This window comes from Pygocentrus nattereri, chromosome 27 (genome assembly GCF_015220715.1).
Source record: "Pygocentrus nattereri isolate fPygNat1 chromosome 27, fPygNat1.pri, whole genome shotgun sequence".
In the NCBI taxonomy this organism is placed as follows: Eukaryota; Metazoa; Chordata; class Actinopteri; order Characiformes; family Serrasalmidae; genus Pygocentrus; species Pygocentrus nattereri.
This window is the reverse complement of record NC_051237.1, coordinates 22,965,091-22,984,519: the sequence shown is the minus strand read 5'-3', so window position 1 is coordinate 22,984,519 and position 19,429 is coordinate 22,965,091. Positions and strand designations below refer to the sequence as shown.

The 19,429-nt window shown below is 39.4% G+C and overlaps 1 protein-coding gene across 1 annotated transcript in view; it reads left to right on the top strand.

Moving 5' to 3' along the window:
* The window catches only part of eepd1 (endonuclease/exonuclease/phosphatase family domain containing 1), a 58,387-nt gene that overhangs the window by 37,408 nt on the left and 1,550 nt on the right, over nucleotides 1-19,429 (top strand). The window contains exons 3-6 of the mRNA XM_037535198.1: nucleotides 2,301-2,411; nucleotides 9,950-10,084; nucleotides 12,065-12,203; nucleotides 14,012-14,206. Of these exons, the coding sequence (XP_037391095.1) occupies nucleotides 2,301-2,411; nucleotides 9,950-10,084; nucleotides 12,065-12,203; nucleotides 14,012-14,206 (580 nt within the window). The remainder of the gene's footprint in view (nucleotides 1-2,300; nucleotides 2,412-9,949; nucleotides 10,085-12,064; nucleotides 12,204-14,011; nucleotides 14,207-19,429) is intronic.

The window sequence follows — 19,429 nt, the reverse complement described above, 5'->3', positions numbered from 1 at the left end:
ACATGAACTAATATTTTTAAGTAGGTCTGACGAGCCACTTTTTTACAGTGTATGTGTGAGTTTTAAATATAAGCTGTAGTTTTGAGCAGCAAACAAGGTCTCAGCATGTGTGTCTTCTTTAGTGCTGCTGGAAAAGGATCTGAGGTGGCTTCTCATGAAGCTGCTGGAGAGGAAGAACAAAATCACATAAAGGGAGTCAGTTTCTAAAAGATCTAGTTTAATCTAAAAGACCGTTTTGGTTTAGCAACTTTCCATTGCGTAACTTCATGTGTTATTTTGTGGTTTTCGTGTCACTATTGTGCTTGAATGTGCTTAAAAAAAAGAGCCATGACGACTTTGTGCTCAAACTTTTGACTGCTTCGGTGTTTATCAAAGCAGATGTAAACAGCATTAGTAAAGGGTCCCTAGTCTACATTTTTATTGTGCCTGTAAGATTGATATATGTAAATGAGCTCTGTTCCGATTGGCTGCCTTGTATTGTGAAAAAGCACGCAGAGCTGAAACGCGTGCGAGATGAACGATAAGGGCTGCAGAAAGTGCAGTAAGGTGTCCACATGTGCAGATAGATAAAATAAACCTATGATTTAACACGAGATCAAGTCCTCAACTCTCCTCTTTCCTCTTCTGGTCCCACTGGGGAAAGCTGAAGAGCCTAATTGCTTCAATGACAAAGGGTCTCCAGAGTCTGTCATTTGAGCAGCTCTGTGAGAGCAACCTGCCACTAAACATGCTCCTTGTTTGGGCACCTGTGGGCAGATTCCATGTCATATCGGTTGGTGTAGTAGAAAGCAGAGGTGTCGCCCATACTGCCGACGGGGGTTCACCCTACACTATACCAATAAGAGACCTTGGGCAAGACTCCCAACGCCACCTTCACCTACCTGTGTAAAATGATCACACTAAGTCGCTCTGGATAAAAGTGTCTGCCAAATGGCGTAAAATGTAAATATGTTGATCTAAGTGTGAATAAGTGAGCACATCCTCTACAGAGAACACACTTTAATAGCACATTTGAATAAATTCCTGTTTATTTACTGAATTTAACATACTAGGGGGGAAAAAATAAAACATAAAATGTGGCCTGTGCCAAAGTTATGGCATCTTTTTAGATTTTAAATATTTTTCCCACTATTTTAAACACAGCAAATAAGTTATGATTGTTCCTTGTAGATGATGTTTTAACTTCTTTTTCACTTCAAAATCAACAAAATGTCTCACTTTAGCTAGGCATGTTTTCACGTGAGTGTATAGACTGGGGAGTGAACTGTTTTTGTACTACATTGAACTCTTTTATTTAAAAAAAAAAAAAAAAGTGTGGAGAATTTGGTTTTCCATGGTATGGGCCTTTTACGTAAATGGTGGTGTCCAAAGGCTTTAAGGCTGTGTAAGAACATTGGGCCTCATTCACCGATATATTCCCAAGTTCTTTCTTGAATGTGTTCCTTATAAAGGTCCTAATTTAGACTCTACATCAGGTTCATGAACTGTTCTTACCCAAGAACAAATCCCAGATAAGAGAACATTGGTGAATGTTCGTGAAATCTTCATGAAAACTGCGTAAGTGGGTTTTAAGAAGAAATTTCTTCTTAAGATCAGTTGGTGAATGAGGCCCTTTGATGTTTTTCACCCAGACAGTAGAACTTTCAGCAGTGTCAGGTTTGACTGTGTAGTTGCTGCAGAAGTCGATGTGAAAGTCTACCTCTTATTCTCCAGGGTATGTTTTGGTTTGTCTGAGTTTTCATGACTAAATCTTCAGTAACTGCATGAAATAAATGTGAATTTTTAATTTATTTCATTTTATTTGGTAAAAGTTCCCCTCAAATTAACAGAACATGTGGTTTATGATCTACACATATTCCTATATGCTTACAATTTACTGCTGAAAGCCAAAAATCTCCGACGCTCTTTGTGTTATTGTATAAAAGTGATGTTTCCAGAGCAGATCACTGAAGAGACGCCATCTGTTTATAGTTTAGAGCCCAGATTTGGGGAAAAACGGCTCGACTTTCAGTAGAAAAACAAAGTTCAGCTTCTTTTATTATAAGGGTTTAAAATGACGTCACCGTCTATTAGACTGGAGAGAAGAGCTACAGCCTCACACGACGCCCACCTTCTGAATGGAGCTCATGAAATATGAACGTTATGAAGAACAGGACGAAGTGTGTTCTGGACCCCCTGGTGGTCCCAACTGCAGGGTTTCAGATAAAGTGGCCATACAGTGAATGCTTTTTTTTTTTTTTGTCCTGTGTTTTTAGATCTTTTCTAAGGAATTCCCTTCTCTCTCCTCCTCTGTGTTTTAGTTTTGTGCGGAGCTGAATCAGCCGTCGCTCTTTAACGTGCGTAAGTGGAAAGGCCCTCGAGGAGCGTGGAAATGTGCCGTTTCTGAGAAACCCACTGCAGAGTCCAGTGAGGTAAGACATCATGAACACTTTAAAACAGAAACCATACACGATGCCTTTTGAGAGATCATGAGTAGGTATGAAAAACGACGTCATCAGTGACCGATTCGTTGCAGTTTTCAGTGCAGGCAGCGCATTCATGACCGTTTTAGTTAGTAGCTTACTGTGAGGGAGCTTTTAGAGGCATTCAGCTCTTCAGACGTCTGGTTCCCATCACCACCACTGTGAACAGTTCTGAATAAGTGACAGCACTGCACTCTGAATGGCTTCGTTTGCATTTTATCATTTTAAATTATGCAGAAACTTTGAAAAATCAGTGGAATTCCGCTCCAAGTCGACTTGTGGGTCAGTCAGTATGCGATTCCAGTCAGAGTTGCTGGCCAGTCTTGGAGCGCTTATTCAAAACATACGTGCAGTGCACACATTGTCCACTTTAAAAAGGAGGCCACACTGAAGTCACGCATACTAATCCACACTGACTAAGGAAGCCTCAGTCTGATCTCTAGCAGAGGGCAGCAGACGGATTTATTTAAACTGGCAGGGTCAGGAGATAAGAAATGAACACTATTATAATGTTTATACAACATAATGTCTGTGCTGTTTCCAGTAATGTGGGATAAACACATGATGTTCTCTGGAATGGATGAAGCAGGAGAAAGCTATGTTGAGGTTTAGCAGGTGTAAACACTTGCTTAGTTGCCAGTGTTTATATACTGAAGATAAATGAAGCTCATTAGAAGACGGAATGTAAATCCTGCATTTCTCTCTGACTGACCCTTTCCTTTGTTTTGTGTGTGTCTGTCTGTGTGCACGTGTGTCTGTGTGAGTGTCTGTCTGTCTGTGTGCGTGTGTCTGTCTGCGCATGTGTGCGCGTGTCTGTCTGTGTGCATGTGTCTGCGTGTCTGTCTGTCTGCGTGTCTGTCTGTCTGTCTGTCTGTCTGTGTCTGTCTGTGTGTGTCTGTCTGTCTGTCTGTGTGTGTCTGTCTGTCTGTGTGTGTCTGTCTGTGTGTGTCTGTCTGTGTGTGTCTGTGTGTGTCTGTCTGTGTGCATGTCTGTCTGCATGTCTGTGCGTGTGTGCGTCTGTCTGTGCGTGTGTGCGTCTGTCTGTGCGTGTGTGCGTCTGTCTGTGTGCGTCTGTCTGTGTGCGTCTGTCTGTGTGCGTGTCTGTCTGTGTGTGTGTGTGCGTCTGTCTGTGTGTGTGTGTGCATCTGTCTGTCTGTGTGTCTGTCTGTGTGCGTGTGTCTGTCTGTGCGTGTGTGCGCGTGTCTGTCTGTGTGCATGTGTCTGCATGTCTGTCTGTCTGTCTGTGTGTGTGTGTGTGTCTGTGCACGTGTCTGTCTGTGTGCATGTCTGTCTGTATGCATGTCTGTCTGTGTGCGTGTCTGTCTGTCTGTGTGCGTGTCTGTCTGTGTGTGTGTGCGTGTCTGTCTGTGTGTGTGTGCGTCTGTCTGTGTGTGTGTGTGCGTCTGTCTGTGTGTGTGTGTGCGTCTGTCTGTGTGTGTGTGTGCGTCTGTCTGTGTGTGTGTCTGTCTGTGTGCGTGTGTCTGTCTGTGCGTGTGTGCGCGTGTCTGTCTGTGTGCATGTGTCTGCATGTCTGTCTGTCTGTCTGTGTGTGTGTGTGTGTGTCTGTGCACGTGTCTGTCTGTGCGCGTGTCTGTCTGTGTGCGTGTCTGTCTGTCTGTGTGCGTGTCTGTCTGTCTGTGTGCGTGTCTGTCTGTGTGTGTGTGTGTGTGTGTGCGTCTGTGTGTGTGCGTCTGTCTGTGTGTGCGTGTGCGTGTGTGTGTGTGTGTGTGTGTGTGTGTGTGTGCGTCTGTCTGTGTGTGTGTGCCTGTGTGTGTCTGTCTGTGTGTGCCCGTGTGTGTGTGTGTGTGCTGCACAGAGGACAGCTGTGTGTGCTGTCTGTCTCTCTTATCTCTCACGCCTTTCTGTATCTAAATGGAGCATCAACAGCTGATCAGCCTACACACACTGCAGCCTCCAGCACAACACACACAGTTCAGAGGTCAAAGACGTCGTTATAAAACTCTATTTTGTTGTAATTCTATATGAACTGACCTACTTATGTTTCACAAAGCTTGGTAGCGTGTAGCGCGGTCATTGCTATGGAGTCTCTAGCGGTTGGTATGGGGTTCCTAGGTGTTTGCAGTGGTTTCCCAGGTGGGCAATGCTAGGCTGTTTGCTGTGGTATTCAAGGATATAAACCGAGTCTGTTCTACAGTTTCTCATTAGGCTGAATGAATAACCAGCTCTAAATGTAGATATTGTGATATAAACCGAGTCCGTTCTACAGTTTCTCATTAGGCCGAATGAATAACCAGCTCTAAATGTAGGTATTGTGATATAAACCGAGTCTGTTCTACAGTTTCTCATTAGGCCGAATGAATAACCGGCTCTAAATGTAGGCATTGTGATATAAACCGAGTCTGTTCTACAGTTTCTCATTAGGCTGAATGAATAACCGACTCTAAATGTAGGTATTGTGATATAAACTGAGTCTGTTCTACAGTTTCTCATTAGACTGAATGAATAACCGACTCTAAATGTAGGTATTGTGATATAAACTGAGTCTGTTCTACAGTTTCTCGTTAGACTGAATGAATAACTGACTCTAAATGTAGGTATTGTGATATAAACCGAGTCCGTTCTACAGTTTCTCATTAGACTGAATGAATAACCGACTCTAAATGTAGGTATTGTGATATAAACCGAGTCCGTTCTACAGTTTCTCATTAGACTGAATGAATAACCGGCTCTAAATGTAGGTATTGTGATATAAACCGAGTCTGTTCTACAGTTTCTCATTAGACTGAATGAATAACTGGCTCTAAATGTAGGTATTGTGATATAAACCGAGTCTGTTCTACAGTTTCTCATTAGGCTGAATGAATAACCGACTCTAAATGTAGGTATTGTGATATAAACCGAGTCTGTTCTACAGTTTCTCATTAGGCTGAATGAATAACCGGCTCTAAATGTAGGTATTGTGATATAAACCGAGTCTGTTCTACAGTTTCTCATTAGACTGAATGAATAACTGACTCTAAATGTAGGTATTGTGATATAAACCGAGTCTGTTCTACAGTTTCTCATTAGACTGAATGAATAACTGACTCTAAATGTAGGTATTGTGATATAAACCGAGTCTGTTCTACAGTTTCTCATTAGACTGAATGAATAACTGACTCTAAATGTAGGTATTGTGATATAAACCGAGTCTGTTCTACAGTTTCTCATTAGGCTGAATGAATAACCGGCTCTAAATGTAGGTATTGTGATATAAACTGAGTCTGTTCTACAGTTTCTCATTAGGCTGAATGAATAACCGACTCTAAATGTAGGTATTGTGATATAAACCGAGTCCGTTCTACAGTTTCTCACTAGACTGAATGAATAACTGACTCTAAATGTAGGTATTGTGATATAAACCGAGTCCGTTCTACAGTTTCTCATTAGACTGAATGAATAACCGGCTCTAAATGTAGGTATTGTGATATAAACCGAGTCTGTTCTACAGTTTCTCATTAGACTGAATGAATAACCGGCTCTAAATGTAGGTATTGTGATATAAACCGAGTCTGTTCTACAGTTTCTCATTAGACTGAATGAATAACCGGCTCTAAATGTAGGTATTGTGATATAAACCGAGTCCGTTCTACAGTTTCTCATTAGGCTGAATGAATAACCGGCTCTAAATGTAGGTATTGTGATATAAACCGAGTCTGTTCTACAGTTTCTCATTAGGCTGAATGAATAACCGACTCTAAATGTAGGTATTGTGATATAAACCGAGTCTGTTCTACAGTTTCTCATTAGACTGAATGAATAACCGACTCTAAATGTAGGTATTGTGATATAAACCGAGTCTGTTCTACAGTTTCTCATTAGGCTGAATGAATAACCGACTCTAAATGTAGGTATTGTGATATAAACCGAGTCTGTTCTACAGTTTCTCATTAGACTGAATGAATAACCGACTCTAAATGTAGGTATTGTGATATAAACCGAGTCTGTTCTACAGTTTCTCATTAGACTGAATGAATAACCGACTCTAAATGTAGGTATTGTGATATAAACCGAGTCTGTTCTACAGTTTCTCATTAGACTGAATGAATAACCAACTCTAAATGTAGGTATTGTGATATAAACCGAGTCTGTTCTACAGTTTCTCATTAGGCTGAATGAATAACCGACTCTAAATGTAGGTATTGTGATATAAACCGAGTCTGTTCTACAGTTTCTCATTAGGCTGAATGAATAACCGGCTCTAAATGTAGGTATTGTGATATAAACCGAGTCTGTTCTACAGTTTCTCATTAGGCTGAATGAATAACCGACTCTAAATGTAGGTATTGTGATATAAACCGAGTCTGTTCTACAGTTTCTCATTAGGCTGAATGAATAACCGACTCTAAATGTAGGTATTGTGATATAAACCGAGTCTGTTCTACAGTTTCTCATTAGACTGAATGAATAACCGACTCTAAATGTAGGTATTGTGATATAAACCGAGTCTGTTCTACAGTTTCTCATTAGACTGAATGAATAACTGACTCTAAATGTAGGTATTGTGATATAAACCGAGTCTGTTCTACAGTTTCTCATTAGGCTGAATGAATAACCGACTCTAAATGTAGGTATTGTGATATAAACCGAGTCTGTTCTACAGTTTCTCATTAGGCTGAATGAATAACCGGCTCTAAATGTAGGTATTGTGATATAAACCGAGTCTGTTCTACAGTTTCTCATTAGACTGAATGAATAACCGACTCTAAATGTAGGTATTGTGATATAAACCGAGTCTGTTCTACAGTTTCTCATTAGGCTGAATGAATAACCGACTCTAAATGTAGGTATTGTGATATAAACCGAGTCTGTTCTACAGTTTCTCATTAGGCTGAATGAATAACCGACTCTAAATGTAGGTATTGTGATATAAACCGAGTCCGTTCTACAGTTTCTCATTAGACTGAATGAATAACCGACTCTAAATGTAGGTATTGTGATATAAACCGAGTCCGTTCTACAGTTTCTCATTAGACTGAATGAATAACCGACTCTAAATGTAGGTATTGTGATATAAACCGAGTCCGTTCTACAGTTTCTCATTAGGCTGAATGAATAACCGGCTCTAAATGTAGGTATTGTGATATAAACCGAGGCTGTTCTACAGTTTCTCATTAGACTGAATGAATAACCGACTCTAAATGTAGATATTGTGATATAAACCGAGTCTGTTCTACAGTTTCTCGTTAGACTGAATGAATAACCGGATCTAAATGTAGGTATTGTGATATAAACCGAGTCTGTTCTACAGTTTCTCATTAGGCTGAATGAATAACCGACTCTAAATGTAGGTATTGTGATATAAACCGAGTCTGTTCTACAGTTTCTCATTAGACTGAATGAATAACCGACTCTAAATGTAGGTATTGTGATATAAACAGAGTCTGTTCTACAGTTTCTCATTAGACTGAATGAATAACGACTCTAAATGTAGGTATTGTGATATAAACCGAGTCTGTTCTACAGTTTCTCATTAGACTGAATGAATAACCGGCTCTAAATGTAGGTATTGTGATATAAACCGAGTCTGTTCTACAGTTTCTCATTAGACTGAATGAATAACCAACTCTAAATGTAGGTATTGTGATATAAACCGAGTCTGTTCTACAGTTTCTCATTAGACTGAATGAATAACTGACTCTAAATGTAGGTATTGTGATATAAACTGAGTCTGTTCTACAGTTTCTCATTAGACTGAATGAATAACCGACTCTAAATGTAGGTATTGTGATATAAACCGAGTCTGTTCTACAGTTTCTCATTAGGCTGAATGAATAACCGACTCTAAATGTAGGTATTGTGATATAAACCGTGTCTGTTCTACAGTTTCTCATTAGACTGAATGAGATTATTTTCTAACTAGGTCAGTTAGTATAAAGCTGCAACAAATTAGATTTTCTCTTCATGAATTTTATGGTGACACCTGGCTTCTTTTGACACGCGGCGGTGTCTGAAATCATGTGTCTGTGTACACTGCGGTTCACACTTTCAGAGGAAATGCAAATATGACCTGATGGCTCTCGTGTTTATGGAAGACGGTGATCACTGATCAGAAAGGACATCAGCTGGAACCGTTCAAATCTTAGGGGCAAATAGGCTTCTGTGATGTGATGTTGGTTTGTGCGCATACCATTGCTGCTGTAAGAAAACCTGTTATTCCACTTCTTTATTTGTGTTTTTGTTTATTTTTACACCGTTTGCTGAAAGGCCAACTGCCCTTTACAGTGTATGAACAGAAGTGTTTACAGAAGTTTTAACAGAGAAGATTTATCCTTCTCCTCTGAAGTTACTGTTTCAGCAATGCAAGGTTTTACATTACATTATTTAATTCAAGAAAAATGTACGCTATGTGCCCTTTAATGAAATATTACTGTAAATATACACTCACCCACTTTATTAGGTACACCTGTTCAATTGCTTGTTAACACACAGCTAATCAGCCAATCACACGGCTGCAACTCACTGCATTTAAGCCTGTAGAGGTGGTCAAGACAACTTGCTGAAGTGCAGACCGAGCATCAGAACGGGGAAGAAAGGGGATTTAAGTGACTTTGAACGTGGCGTGGTTGTTGGTGCCAGACGGGCTGGTCTGAGTGTTTCAGAAACTGCTGATCTACTGGGATTTTCACGCACAACCATCTCTAGGGTTTACAGAGAACGGTCCGAAAAAGAGGAAATATCCAGTGAGCGGTCAGTTGTGTGGACGAAAATGCCTTGTTGATGTGAGAGGTCAGAGGAGAATGGGCAGACTGGTTCCAGATGATAGAAAAGCAACAGGAATTCAAATAACCAACCAAAATCTCTGAGGAACGTTTCCAACACCTTGTTGAAAGTGTGCCACGAAGAATTAAAGCAGTTCTGAAGGCAAAAGGGGGTCCAACCTTTTACTAGCAAGGTGTTCCTAATAAAGTGGCTGGTGAGTGTAGTTTAATCAGCCTAATTTTCAGCTGTAGGTACAGAGAAGACAGTGGCACAACACACCTACAGTACCATAGCCAATAGCACTGTATTATATCCAGATCAGCAGATATTTGCTTAAAAATATGTGTGCGCATTGTATGTGTCTATATTTGCACTAAATACTTTATTTAACTGATTTTGTAACCCCCCCACCCCCAAAAATGTATCTATCTATAAATCTAATCCAGGCAGATTTAGGCCCGTTTTCTACATTTAATAAATGTTTTTGTATCAGCATCGGCAGATGTGAACATGAAAAATATTGGATATCAGCATCGGCCCTCGATTTCCATATCAATGCATCCCTAATAAAATTACATAAAAAACAGGAATGATGCATACAGTATTACAATCCATGAAGCATGGTCCGAACTGCTGAAATAATATAACGTGTTTTTTTTTTTTTATTTTACAGTACTGCTGAGATTTTGGAAATATCCATAAATTGAAGCAGGTTTTGTTCTTTTGTATTGAGACTTGTGTTACTGAATAACCTGTGCTAATGTAGTTGTGTTGTTTTTGTATAGGGTTCAGAATATTCCGGTTTTCTCTGGGACTCCTCAGCTGGAATTGAGCTGAAGGACGCCCTGGTGCTGGACAGCGCCGCTGCTAACGGCAACGGAAACCACGGCCAGCCTAAACTGTTCCTTGCCCGCTTTTGCGTAAGTACCAACAGCTTTCATCAGAGGAGGAGAAGGCATTCTGCTTCTGATGTTTGTTTTTTTTTAATGAAGAAAATTGATTATTATAGGAGTCCTGTAATGTAATTACAAGGCACATAAATCTTGATATGGAATCCAGCACAATTCTCTGTTATGCAGTTGTCTTGGACATTTAAGATTAGTTTAATTAGATAAGTAATTTAATTTGTCTGATTACAACAACAGAATACAGCAAATCAAAGTAATAATGATAAAAATAATCCACTTTTGCAATCATTGTTACATAACTGATCACCGCTAATCCTGGCCATGTCTTTCTAGCTCAGTGGAATCTTTCTACCAACAGACCACTGAAGTTATGTGATCGTTCATGCCCATATTAGGAGCTCCGGATCTTGGGTGTTCTTCTCTGTGGGAGATTTGAATGGCTTTTTCCAAAAAAATTGCTGCTGTTGTGTGATGTGGTTATCGGAAATGTTGTAAAGTCAGTACACCGTGAGGCTCCTGAGCGGCGCATCCGTCCAGTTACATTGTGTGAGCGGCGGTTCGAAAAAGATACGGTGGCGCTTCACAGGTCTCGGAGGAGGCCTGTGCTGTCCTTCGCCCTCCTAGTATCGTGTGATTGGGTGTGTCCTAAGTAGTAGGTGGAATTGAAAACAACTAAAATGGTGGGCGGAGGGTTTTCTGAATTACCGGATCGTTAAGGAGTTAAATGTGAACATGGTGACGTGCAAGCTAACATTGCTGAACATTGGGATATATATATATCTGCATATATATCTCCAATATATCGCCAATATCTCTCTCACAAACCAGCAAGCTTTGTTAAATGAAGCAGTGAAGCTGCTTTGGCAGTTTTAGGCCACAGTTCGAGTAGCTGGTGTTTGGTTTACTTTCGTGCAGCATTATTTAGGGCACAGGAGTGTTGGTTCATTAGTAGCATGAATGTCAAATTATTCACGTTTCTGCCTCTTAATTCAAGGAAAACTGTTCAGATTTGTTAACCCCAGGATGCAATTCAGAGATTTTCAAATGCTCCATTCGTTTCTCCCATTAAGATAACCTGATTAAAGCTGGAGGTCCAAATTTCGTATCGTCTGCACTCTGTATATAGCTTGTATATACAGGGTGAGTCAAAAGTCACAGGACAGGTTTTATTTTACTTTATTTTTTATTTTATTATCGACTTTTATCTCTGGGGTCATCTCAAACGAATTGTTTGCTGAGAAAATCCGCAACAAACACCACCTTCAGCGCTGAATCGTGGAGGCTTGTGACAGCATAAAAAATAAAATAAGATAAGAGGGTGTCCTGTGACTTTTGACTCACCCTGTGTAGTAAATGACAGTAAAACCTCTTGAACCTGAACTTGAAGACTAAGGTGCCCTTTTGGGGCAGTCGTGGGCTGGAGGTTAGGGATCTGGCCCTGTGACCGGAAGGTTGCCGGTTCGATCCCCAGGGCTGACAGTCCATGACTGAGGTGTCCTTGAGCAAGACACCTAACCCCCAACTGCTCCCCGGGCGCCGTGGATAGGGCTGCCCACCGCTCCGGGCAAGTGTGCTCACTGCCCCCTAGTGTGTGTGTGTTCACTAGTGTGTATGTGGTTTTTCACTTCACGGATGGGTTAAATGCAGAGGTGGAATTTCCCCAGTTGTGGGATTGGAACTTAACCACAAAATGCTGCTCGACTTCAGGGGTCTACTGCGTAAACTACAATGTAAGGGTGGGAGAAATGGCAAAATGTCAGATCACAATGCAGCATTGTCACAAACATTATTTTATCTTTTTGCGTGGAAATGTGGTTGGTCAGTGTTCTTAAAGTATGGGCGATATCCACGATTCACTCAGAAAAGCATCATCACAACAACAAAACAGTAATTATTAATATTATATTGCCTCTCCACGACAGTGGGTGAGTGTTTGGATAAAACAGCTCACATGCTCAAACTGTTAGCTTTCCTCTTTACCTCCAACACCAGATCGGATCATCAGAACTCACCTTGGTGAACGTTCACCTGAAAACACCTGCATTGCCAAGGGAGCAGAATGGACGGAAGCACGGCTCCAGCAGGCCGAGACACCACAGACTGAGCACTGCGGTGCAGGACACGCTGAGAGGTTAGTCCAAAGGTCAGATTAATTTATTAGCCAATTACTGGTGGATAATTGGTTCTGGATTACAAACATCACTCAAACTCATCCCAACGGTGGAGCTCAGACATTAAACGCTGTAAAGGGGATTTGTTGTTTTGACTTGGCTGCCTTGAGGTTATCCATCCTCTAATAGTTGGTGTAGCGTAGTGGGTAATTCTCTAGACTGGGCTTTGAGTTCCCTGCTTGCGTAACCATACCACGCTACATTTGCTGACTGCTGATGAAATTGTAATTTAAATGTAAATTAACAGAACGATTCTTATTATTTTGTATTAGTATACCTTCAGTCAATAACACATTTCAAGACAGCCAGATTACTTGTTTAAGTACATTTTTTTTTTTTTTTTACAGTGCTTTAGTGCAGCGCTGGGGGGATTTATACCCCTCTAGTCGATGCTTGGCTTTTGACGTGGTGACCTTAGGCTCATATGCGGCTACTCCAGAGTGTCCCTTCTGTTGGTTTGATGGAGATTATACAAGCTGAACTCCTCTGTCAGTGTGGAGGACCTTACAGCGGAGTTAGAAGGAACAGAAAGCAGAAAGTAATTGTATAAAAACAAGTGTATTCTGCTTTTTTAATAATGTAACAATAAAATTGTCTACAAATATTTCCATATTCAATTTTGTTTATTAAAATAAAAACAATATTAAAAACTTTAATTACATGTTTTATTAAAAGTGACATTGAACCTAGAATGAGTTAACGACTTAACCTGAAGAGGGCAGCAGTTCACTTATAGTGTCGAGCAGACAGCGAAAGAAAAAGAACAAGTTGAGAGTGTTTCTATGTCCATTTTACTGTCGTGACTATAAATATGTCTCGGTATGTGCTGATGTACTAGCACAGGGGATATATATATATATATATATATATACATATATATATATATATACACACACACACACACACACACACACACACACACACACACACATATATGCATGTCAGACTTGCTTTGCTCTGCTTTAGCTCAGCTCTAGTCGCTTTTCTCACATCTCCAGCAGGAAACTTTTCCTCGAACAGTTTCTTCTAAAATGTTTTTTAACGTTCTGCTTTTTACGAGGCTGAAGTCGCTTCTCATTCTCCAGCTTCTTGTTCAAATTTTCCTGTTCCATCTTAAATGATGCCTCAGGTGCCAGAATGTAACTGCTGCACCATTTAAGGTAGAACAGGAAAATTGAAATGGGGTGGGGGCAGCTGTTGCTGTGTCTTCTGTCTTTGGTTGTAATTGTGCTGAATCATTTCCCAATGCTTGAAAATCAAATCAGATTCCTCTGTCCTCTGAGCAGGTTTATTATGGCTCTGAGGATGGATTGTGGCTGTGTGCTATCGGCTACGTGTCAGTGGGCTTTAGCTGCCCTGCTGTCTGTATGGAAGCCCTTTGTGCTGATGAGGCAGCAGTGTGATTTAGATGGGCAGTGCTGGAGCACCGTGCAGCATTAGCAAACCCAGAGGAACTACATTCAGCATGTTTGTTTAGCAGGTCATCAGACCTTCATGCCTTCAGTTTCACATCTTTCTGTGAATCTTTGTACTGAATCGGCCGTTTTGAAGTTCAAGTTTGAAGTCTGCTTATTCTGGATAAAGAACAGAGTGGCATCATGATGTCACCAAATGCCCATTATATATGGTTCGATTAAAAAAATGTAGAGTGATATTGAAAAACATCTTATAGTGTATAAAGATTCTGATTCAGAATTATTGTTTTGTGGCCCAAGCATCAGTTCCATCAGTTGTTTGGCTTTAAGTAGTCGTTTCTGTCCCACTGTAGGGATGAAGGATGTTCTGGTGTTGGGCGGTTTCGGTCTGCCCCCAGACAGCACTGAACTGGACAATCTGAGGAAAGAAAAACTCACCGCTCTGCTGCCCCCGTCTGTCTACACCAACATCAGCACTAAATCACCACAGGGCTCCTCCGCATTGGACAACATCTGGGCCAGCCGTACCATGAAGAAGCTCCACACCGGTATGTGCCTGTGCGCATACTTTTGAACAGGCCGCTTTATTTATTTATTTATTGATTGTTTGATTGATTGATTGATTGTCATGCCAAATTCAGAAGAGACACGGCAATCGTGCGTTAAAATGTGCAGAAGTGTGTTCTCTGTAGAGGACGTGTGGTTCATTTACACTTCAACAAAACGTCATTTGACCAGGGGTGCCCAAACTTGGGGGTGAAACATCCCAACTCAAAAACTCTGGTAACGGGTTTGATCACTTGAATTACTTACGTTAGCCTTATTGAGCTACTTTTACACAGGATTTTCTATCATTTAAATACGTACCACAAAGGTTTTTGATCCAGTATGAATCTGCAGTGTGTGTAGTTTTACAGTCTGACTGTAATAATTGTGGAGTGATTTTAATCCAGTATGAATCTGCAGTGTGTAGTTTTACAGTCTGACTGTAATAATTGTGGAGTGATTTTAATCCAGTATGAATCTGCAGCGTGTGTAGTTTTACAGTCTGACTGTAATAATTGTGGAGTGATTTTAATCCAGTATGAATCTGCAGAGTGTGTGTAGTTTTACAGTCTGACTGTAATAATTGTGGAGTGATTTTAATCCAGTATGAATCTGCAGTATGTGTAGTTTTACAGTCTGACTGTAATAATTGTGGAGCGATTTTAATCCAGTATGAATCTGCAGTGTGTAGTTTTACAGTCTGACTGTAATAATTGTGGAGTGATTTTAATCCAGTATGAATCTGCAGTGTGTAGTTTTACAGTCTGACTGTAATAATTGTGGAGTGATTTTAATCCAGTATGAATCTGCAGTGTGTAGTTTTACAGTCTGACTGTAATAATTGTGGAGCGATTTTAATCCAGTATGAATCTGCAGTGTGTAGTTTTACAGTCTGACTGTAATAATTGTGGAGCGATTTTAATCCAGTATGAATCTGCAGTGTGTGTAGTTTTACAGTCTGACTGTAATAATTGTGGAGCGATTTTAATCCAGTATGAATCTGCAGTGTGTGTAGTTTTACAGTCTGACTGTAATAATTGTGGAGCGATTTTAATCCAGTATGAATCTGCAGTGTGTGTAGTTTTACAGTCTGACTGTAATAATTGTGGAGTGATTTTAATCCAGTATGAATCTGCAGCGTGTGTAGTTTTACAGTCTGACTGTAATAATTGTGGAGTGATTTTAATCCAGTATGAATCTGCAGAATGTGTGTAGTTTTACAGTCTGACTGTAATAATTGTGGAGTGATTTTAATCCAGTATGAATCTGCAGTATGTGTAGTTTTACAGTCTGACTGTAATAATTGTGGAGTGATTTTAATCCAGTATGAATCTGCAGTGTGTAGTTTTACAGTCTGACTGTAATAATTGTGGAGCGATTTTAATCCAGTATGAATCTGCAGTGTGTGTAGTTTTACAGTCTGACTGTAATAATTGTGGAGTGATTTTAATCCAGTATGAATCTGCAGTGTGTAGTTTTACAGTCTGACTGTAATAATTGTGGAGTGATTTTAATCCAGTATGAATCTGCAGCGTGTGTAGTTTTACAGTCTGACTGTAATAATTGTGGAGTGATTTTAATCCAGTATGAATCTGCAGAGTGTGTGTAGTTTTACAGTCTGACTGTAATAATTGTGGAGTGATTTTAATCCAGTATGAATCTGCAGTATGTGTAGTTTTACAGTCTGACTGTAATAATTGTGGAGCAATTTTAATCCAGTATGAATCTGCAGTGTGTAGTTTTACAGTCTGACTGTAATAATTGTGGAGTGATTTTAATCCAGTATGAATCTGCAGTGTGTAGTTTTACAGTCTGACTGTAATAATTGTGGAGTGATTTTAATCCAGTATGAATCTGCAGTGTGTGTAGTTTTACAGTCTGACTGTAATAATTGTGGAGCGATTTTAATCCAGTATGAATCTGCAGTGTGTGTAGTTTTACAGTCTGACTGTAATAATTGTGGAGCGATTTTAATCCAGTATGAATCTGCAGTGTGTGTAGTTTTACAGTCTGACTGTAATAATTGTGGAGTGATTTTAATCCAGTATGAATCTGCAGTGTGTGTAGTTTTACAGTCTGACTGTAATAATTGTGGAGCGATTTTAATCCAGTATGAATCTGCAGCGTGTGTAGTTTTACAGTCTGACGGTAATAATTGTGGAGTGATTTTAATCCAGTATGAATCTGCAGCGTGTGTAGTTTTACAGTCTGACTGTAATAATTGTGGAGTGATTTTAATCCAGTATGAATCTGCAGAGTGTGTGTAGTTTTACAGTCTGACTGTAATAATTGTGGAGTGATTTTAATCCAGTATGAATCTGCAGTATGTGTAGTTTTACAGTCTGACTGTAATAATTGTGGAGCGATTTTAATCCAGTATGAATCTGCAGTGTGTAGTTTTACAGTCTGACTGTAATAATTGTGGAGTGATTTTAATCCAGTATGAATCTGCAGTGTGTAGTTTTACAGTCTGACTGTAATAATTGTGGAGTGATTTTAATCCAGTATGAATCTGCAGTGTGTAGTTTTACAGTCTGACTGTAATAATTGTGGAGCGATTTTAATCCAGTATGAATCTGCAGTGTGTAGTTTTACAGTCTGACTGTAATAATTGTGGAGCGATTTTAATCCAGTATGAATCTGCAGTGTGTGTAGTTTTACAGTCTGACTGTAATAATTGTGGAGTGATTTTAATCCAGTATGAATCTGCAGTGTGTGTAGTTTTACAGTCTGACTGTAATAATTGTGGAGCGATTTTAATCCAGTATGAATCTGCAGTGTGTGTAGTTTTACAGTCTGACTGTAATAATTGTGGAGTGATTTTAATCCAGTATGAATCTGCAGCGTGTGTAGTTTTACAGTCTGACTGTAATAATTGTGGAGTGATTTTAATCCAGTATGAATCTGCAGAATGTGTGTAGTTTTACAGTCTGACTGTAATAATTGTGGAGTGATTTTAATCCAGTATGAATCTGCAGTATGTGTAGTTTTACAGTCTGACTGTAATAATTGTGGAGTGATTTTAATCCAGTATGAATCTGCAGTGTGTAGTTTTACAGTCTGACTGTAATAATTGTGGAGCGATTTTAATCCAGTATGAATCTGCAGTGTGTGTAGTTTTACAGTCTGACTGTAATAATTGTGGAGTGATTTTAATCCAGTATGAATCTGCAGTGTGTAGTTTTACAGTCTGACTGTAATAATTGTGGAGTGATTTTAATCCAGTATGAATCTGCAGCGTGTGTAGTTTTACAGTCTGACTGTAATAATTGTGGAGTGATTTTAATCCAGTATGAATCTGCAGAGTGTGTGTAGTTTTACAGTCTGACTGTAATAATTGTGGAGTGATTTTAATCCAGTATGAATCTGCAGTATGTGTAGTTTTACAGTCTGACTGTAATAATTGTGGAGCAATTTTAATCCAGTATGAATCTGCAGTGTGTAGTTTTACAGTCTGACTGTAATAATTGTGGAGTGATTTTAATCCAGTATGAATCTGCAGTGTGTAGTTTTACAGTCTGACTGTAATAATTGTGGAGTGATTTTAATCCAGTATGAATCTGCAGTGTGTAGTTTTACAGTCTGACTGTAATAATTGTGGAGCGATTTTAATCCAGTATGAATCTGCAGTGTGTAGTTTTACAGTCTGACTGTAATAATTGTGGAGCGATTTTAATCCAGTATGAATCTGCAGTGTGTGTAGTTTTACAGTCTGACTGTAATAATTGTGGAGCGATTTTAATCCAGTATGAATCTGCAGTGTGTGTAGTTTTACAGTCTGACTGTAATAATTGTGGAGCGATTTTAATCCAGTATGAATCTGCAGTGTGTGTAGTTTTACAGTCTGACTGTAATAATTGTGGAGTGATTTTAATCCAGTATGAATCTGCAGCGTGTGTAGTTTTACAGTCTGACTGTAATAATTGTGGAGTGATTTTAATCCAGTATGAATCTGCAGAATGTGTGTAGTTTTACAGTCTGACTGTAATAATTGTGGAGTGATTTTAATCCAGTATGAATCTGCAGTGTGTGTAGTTTTACAGTCTGACTGTAATAATTGTGGAGCGATTTTAATCCAGTATGAATCTGCAGTGTGTGTAGTTTTACAGTCTGACTGTAATAATTGTGGAGCGATTTTAATCCAGTATGAATCTGCAGTGTGTGTAGTTTTACAGTCTGACTGTAATAATTGTGGAGTGATTTTAATCCAGTATGAATCTGCAGTGTGTGTAGTTTTACAGTCTGACTGTAATAATTGTGGAGCGATTTTAATCCAGTATGAATCTGCAGCGTGTGTAGTTTTACAGTCTGACGGTAATAATTGTGGAGTGATTTTAATCCAGTATGAATCTGCAGCGTGTGTAGTTTTACAGTCTGACTGTAATAATTGTGGAGTGATTTTAATCCAGTATGAATCTGCAGTGTGTGTAGTTTTACAGTCTGACTGTAATAATTATGGAGTGATTTTAATCCAGTATGAATCTGCAGCGTGTGTAGTTTTACAGTCTGTAATAATTGTGGAGTGATTTTAATCCAGTATGAATCTGCAGTGTGTGTAGTTTTACAGTCTGACTGTAATAATTGTGGAGCGATTTTAATCCAGTATGAATCTGCAGTGTGTGTAGTTTTACAGTCTGACTGTAATAATTGTGGAGTGATTTTAATCCAGTATGAATCTGCAGTGTGTGTAGTTTTACAGTCTGACTGTAATAATTGTGGAGTGATTTTAATCCAGTATGAATCTGCAGTGTGTGTAGTTTTACAGTCTGACTGTAATAATTGTGGAGTGATTTTAATCCAGTATGAATCTGCAGTGTGTGTAGGTTTAAAGTCTGTCTGTAATAATTGTGGAGTGATTTTAATCCAGTATGAATCTGCAGTGTGTAGTTTTACAGTCTGATGGTAATAATTGTGGAGTGATTTTAATCCAGTATGAATCTGCAGTGTGTGTAGTTTTACAGTCTGACTGTAATAATTGTGGAGTGATTTTAATCCAGTATGAATCTGCAGTGTGTGTAGTTTTACAGTCTGACTGTAATAATTGTGGAGTGATTTTAATCCAGTATGAATCTGCAGTGTGTAGTTTTACAGTCTGATGGTAATAATTGTGGAGTGATTTTAATCCAGTATGAATCTGCAGTGTGTGTAGTTTTACAGTCTGACTGTAATAATTGTGGAGTGATTTTAATCCAGTATGAATCTGCAGTGTGTAGTTTTACAGTCTG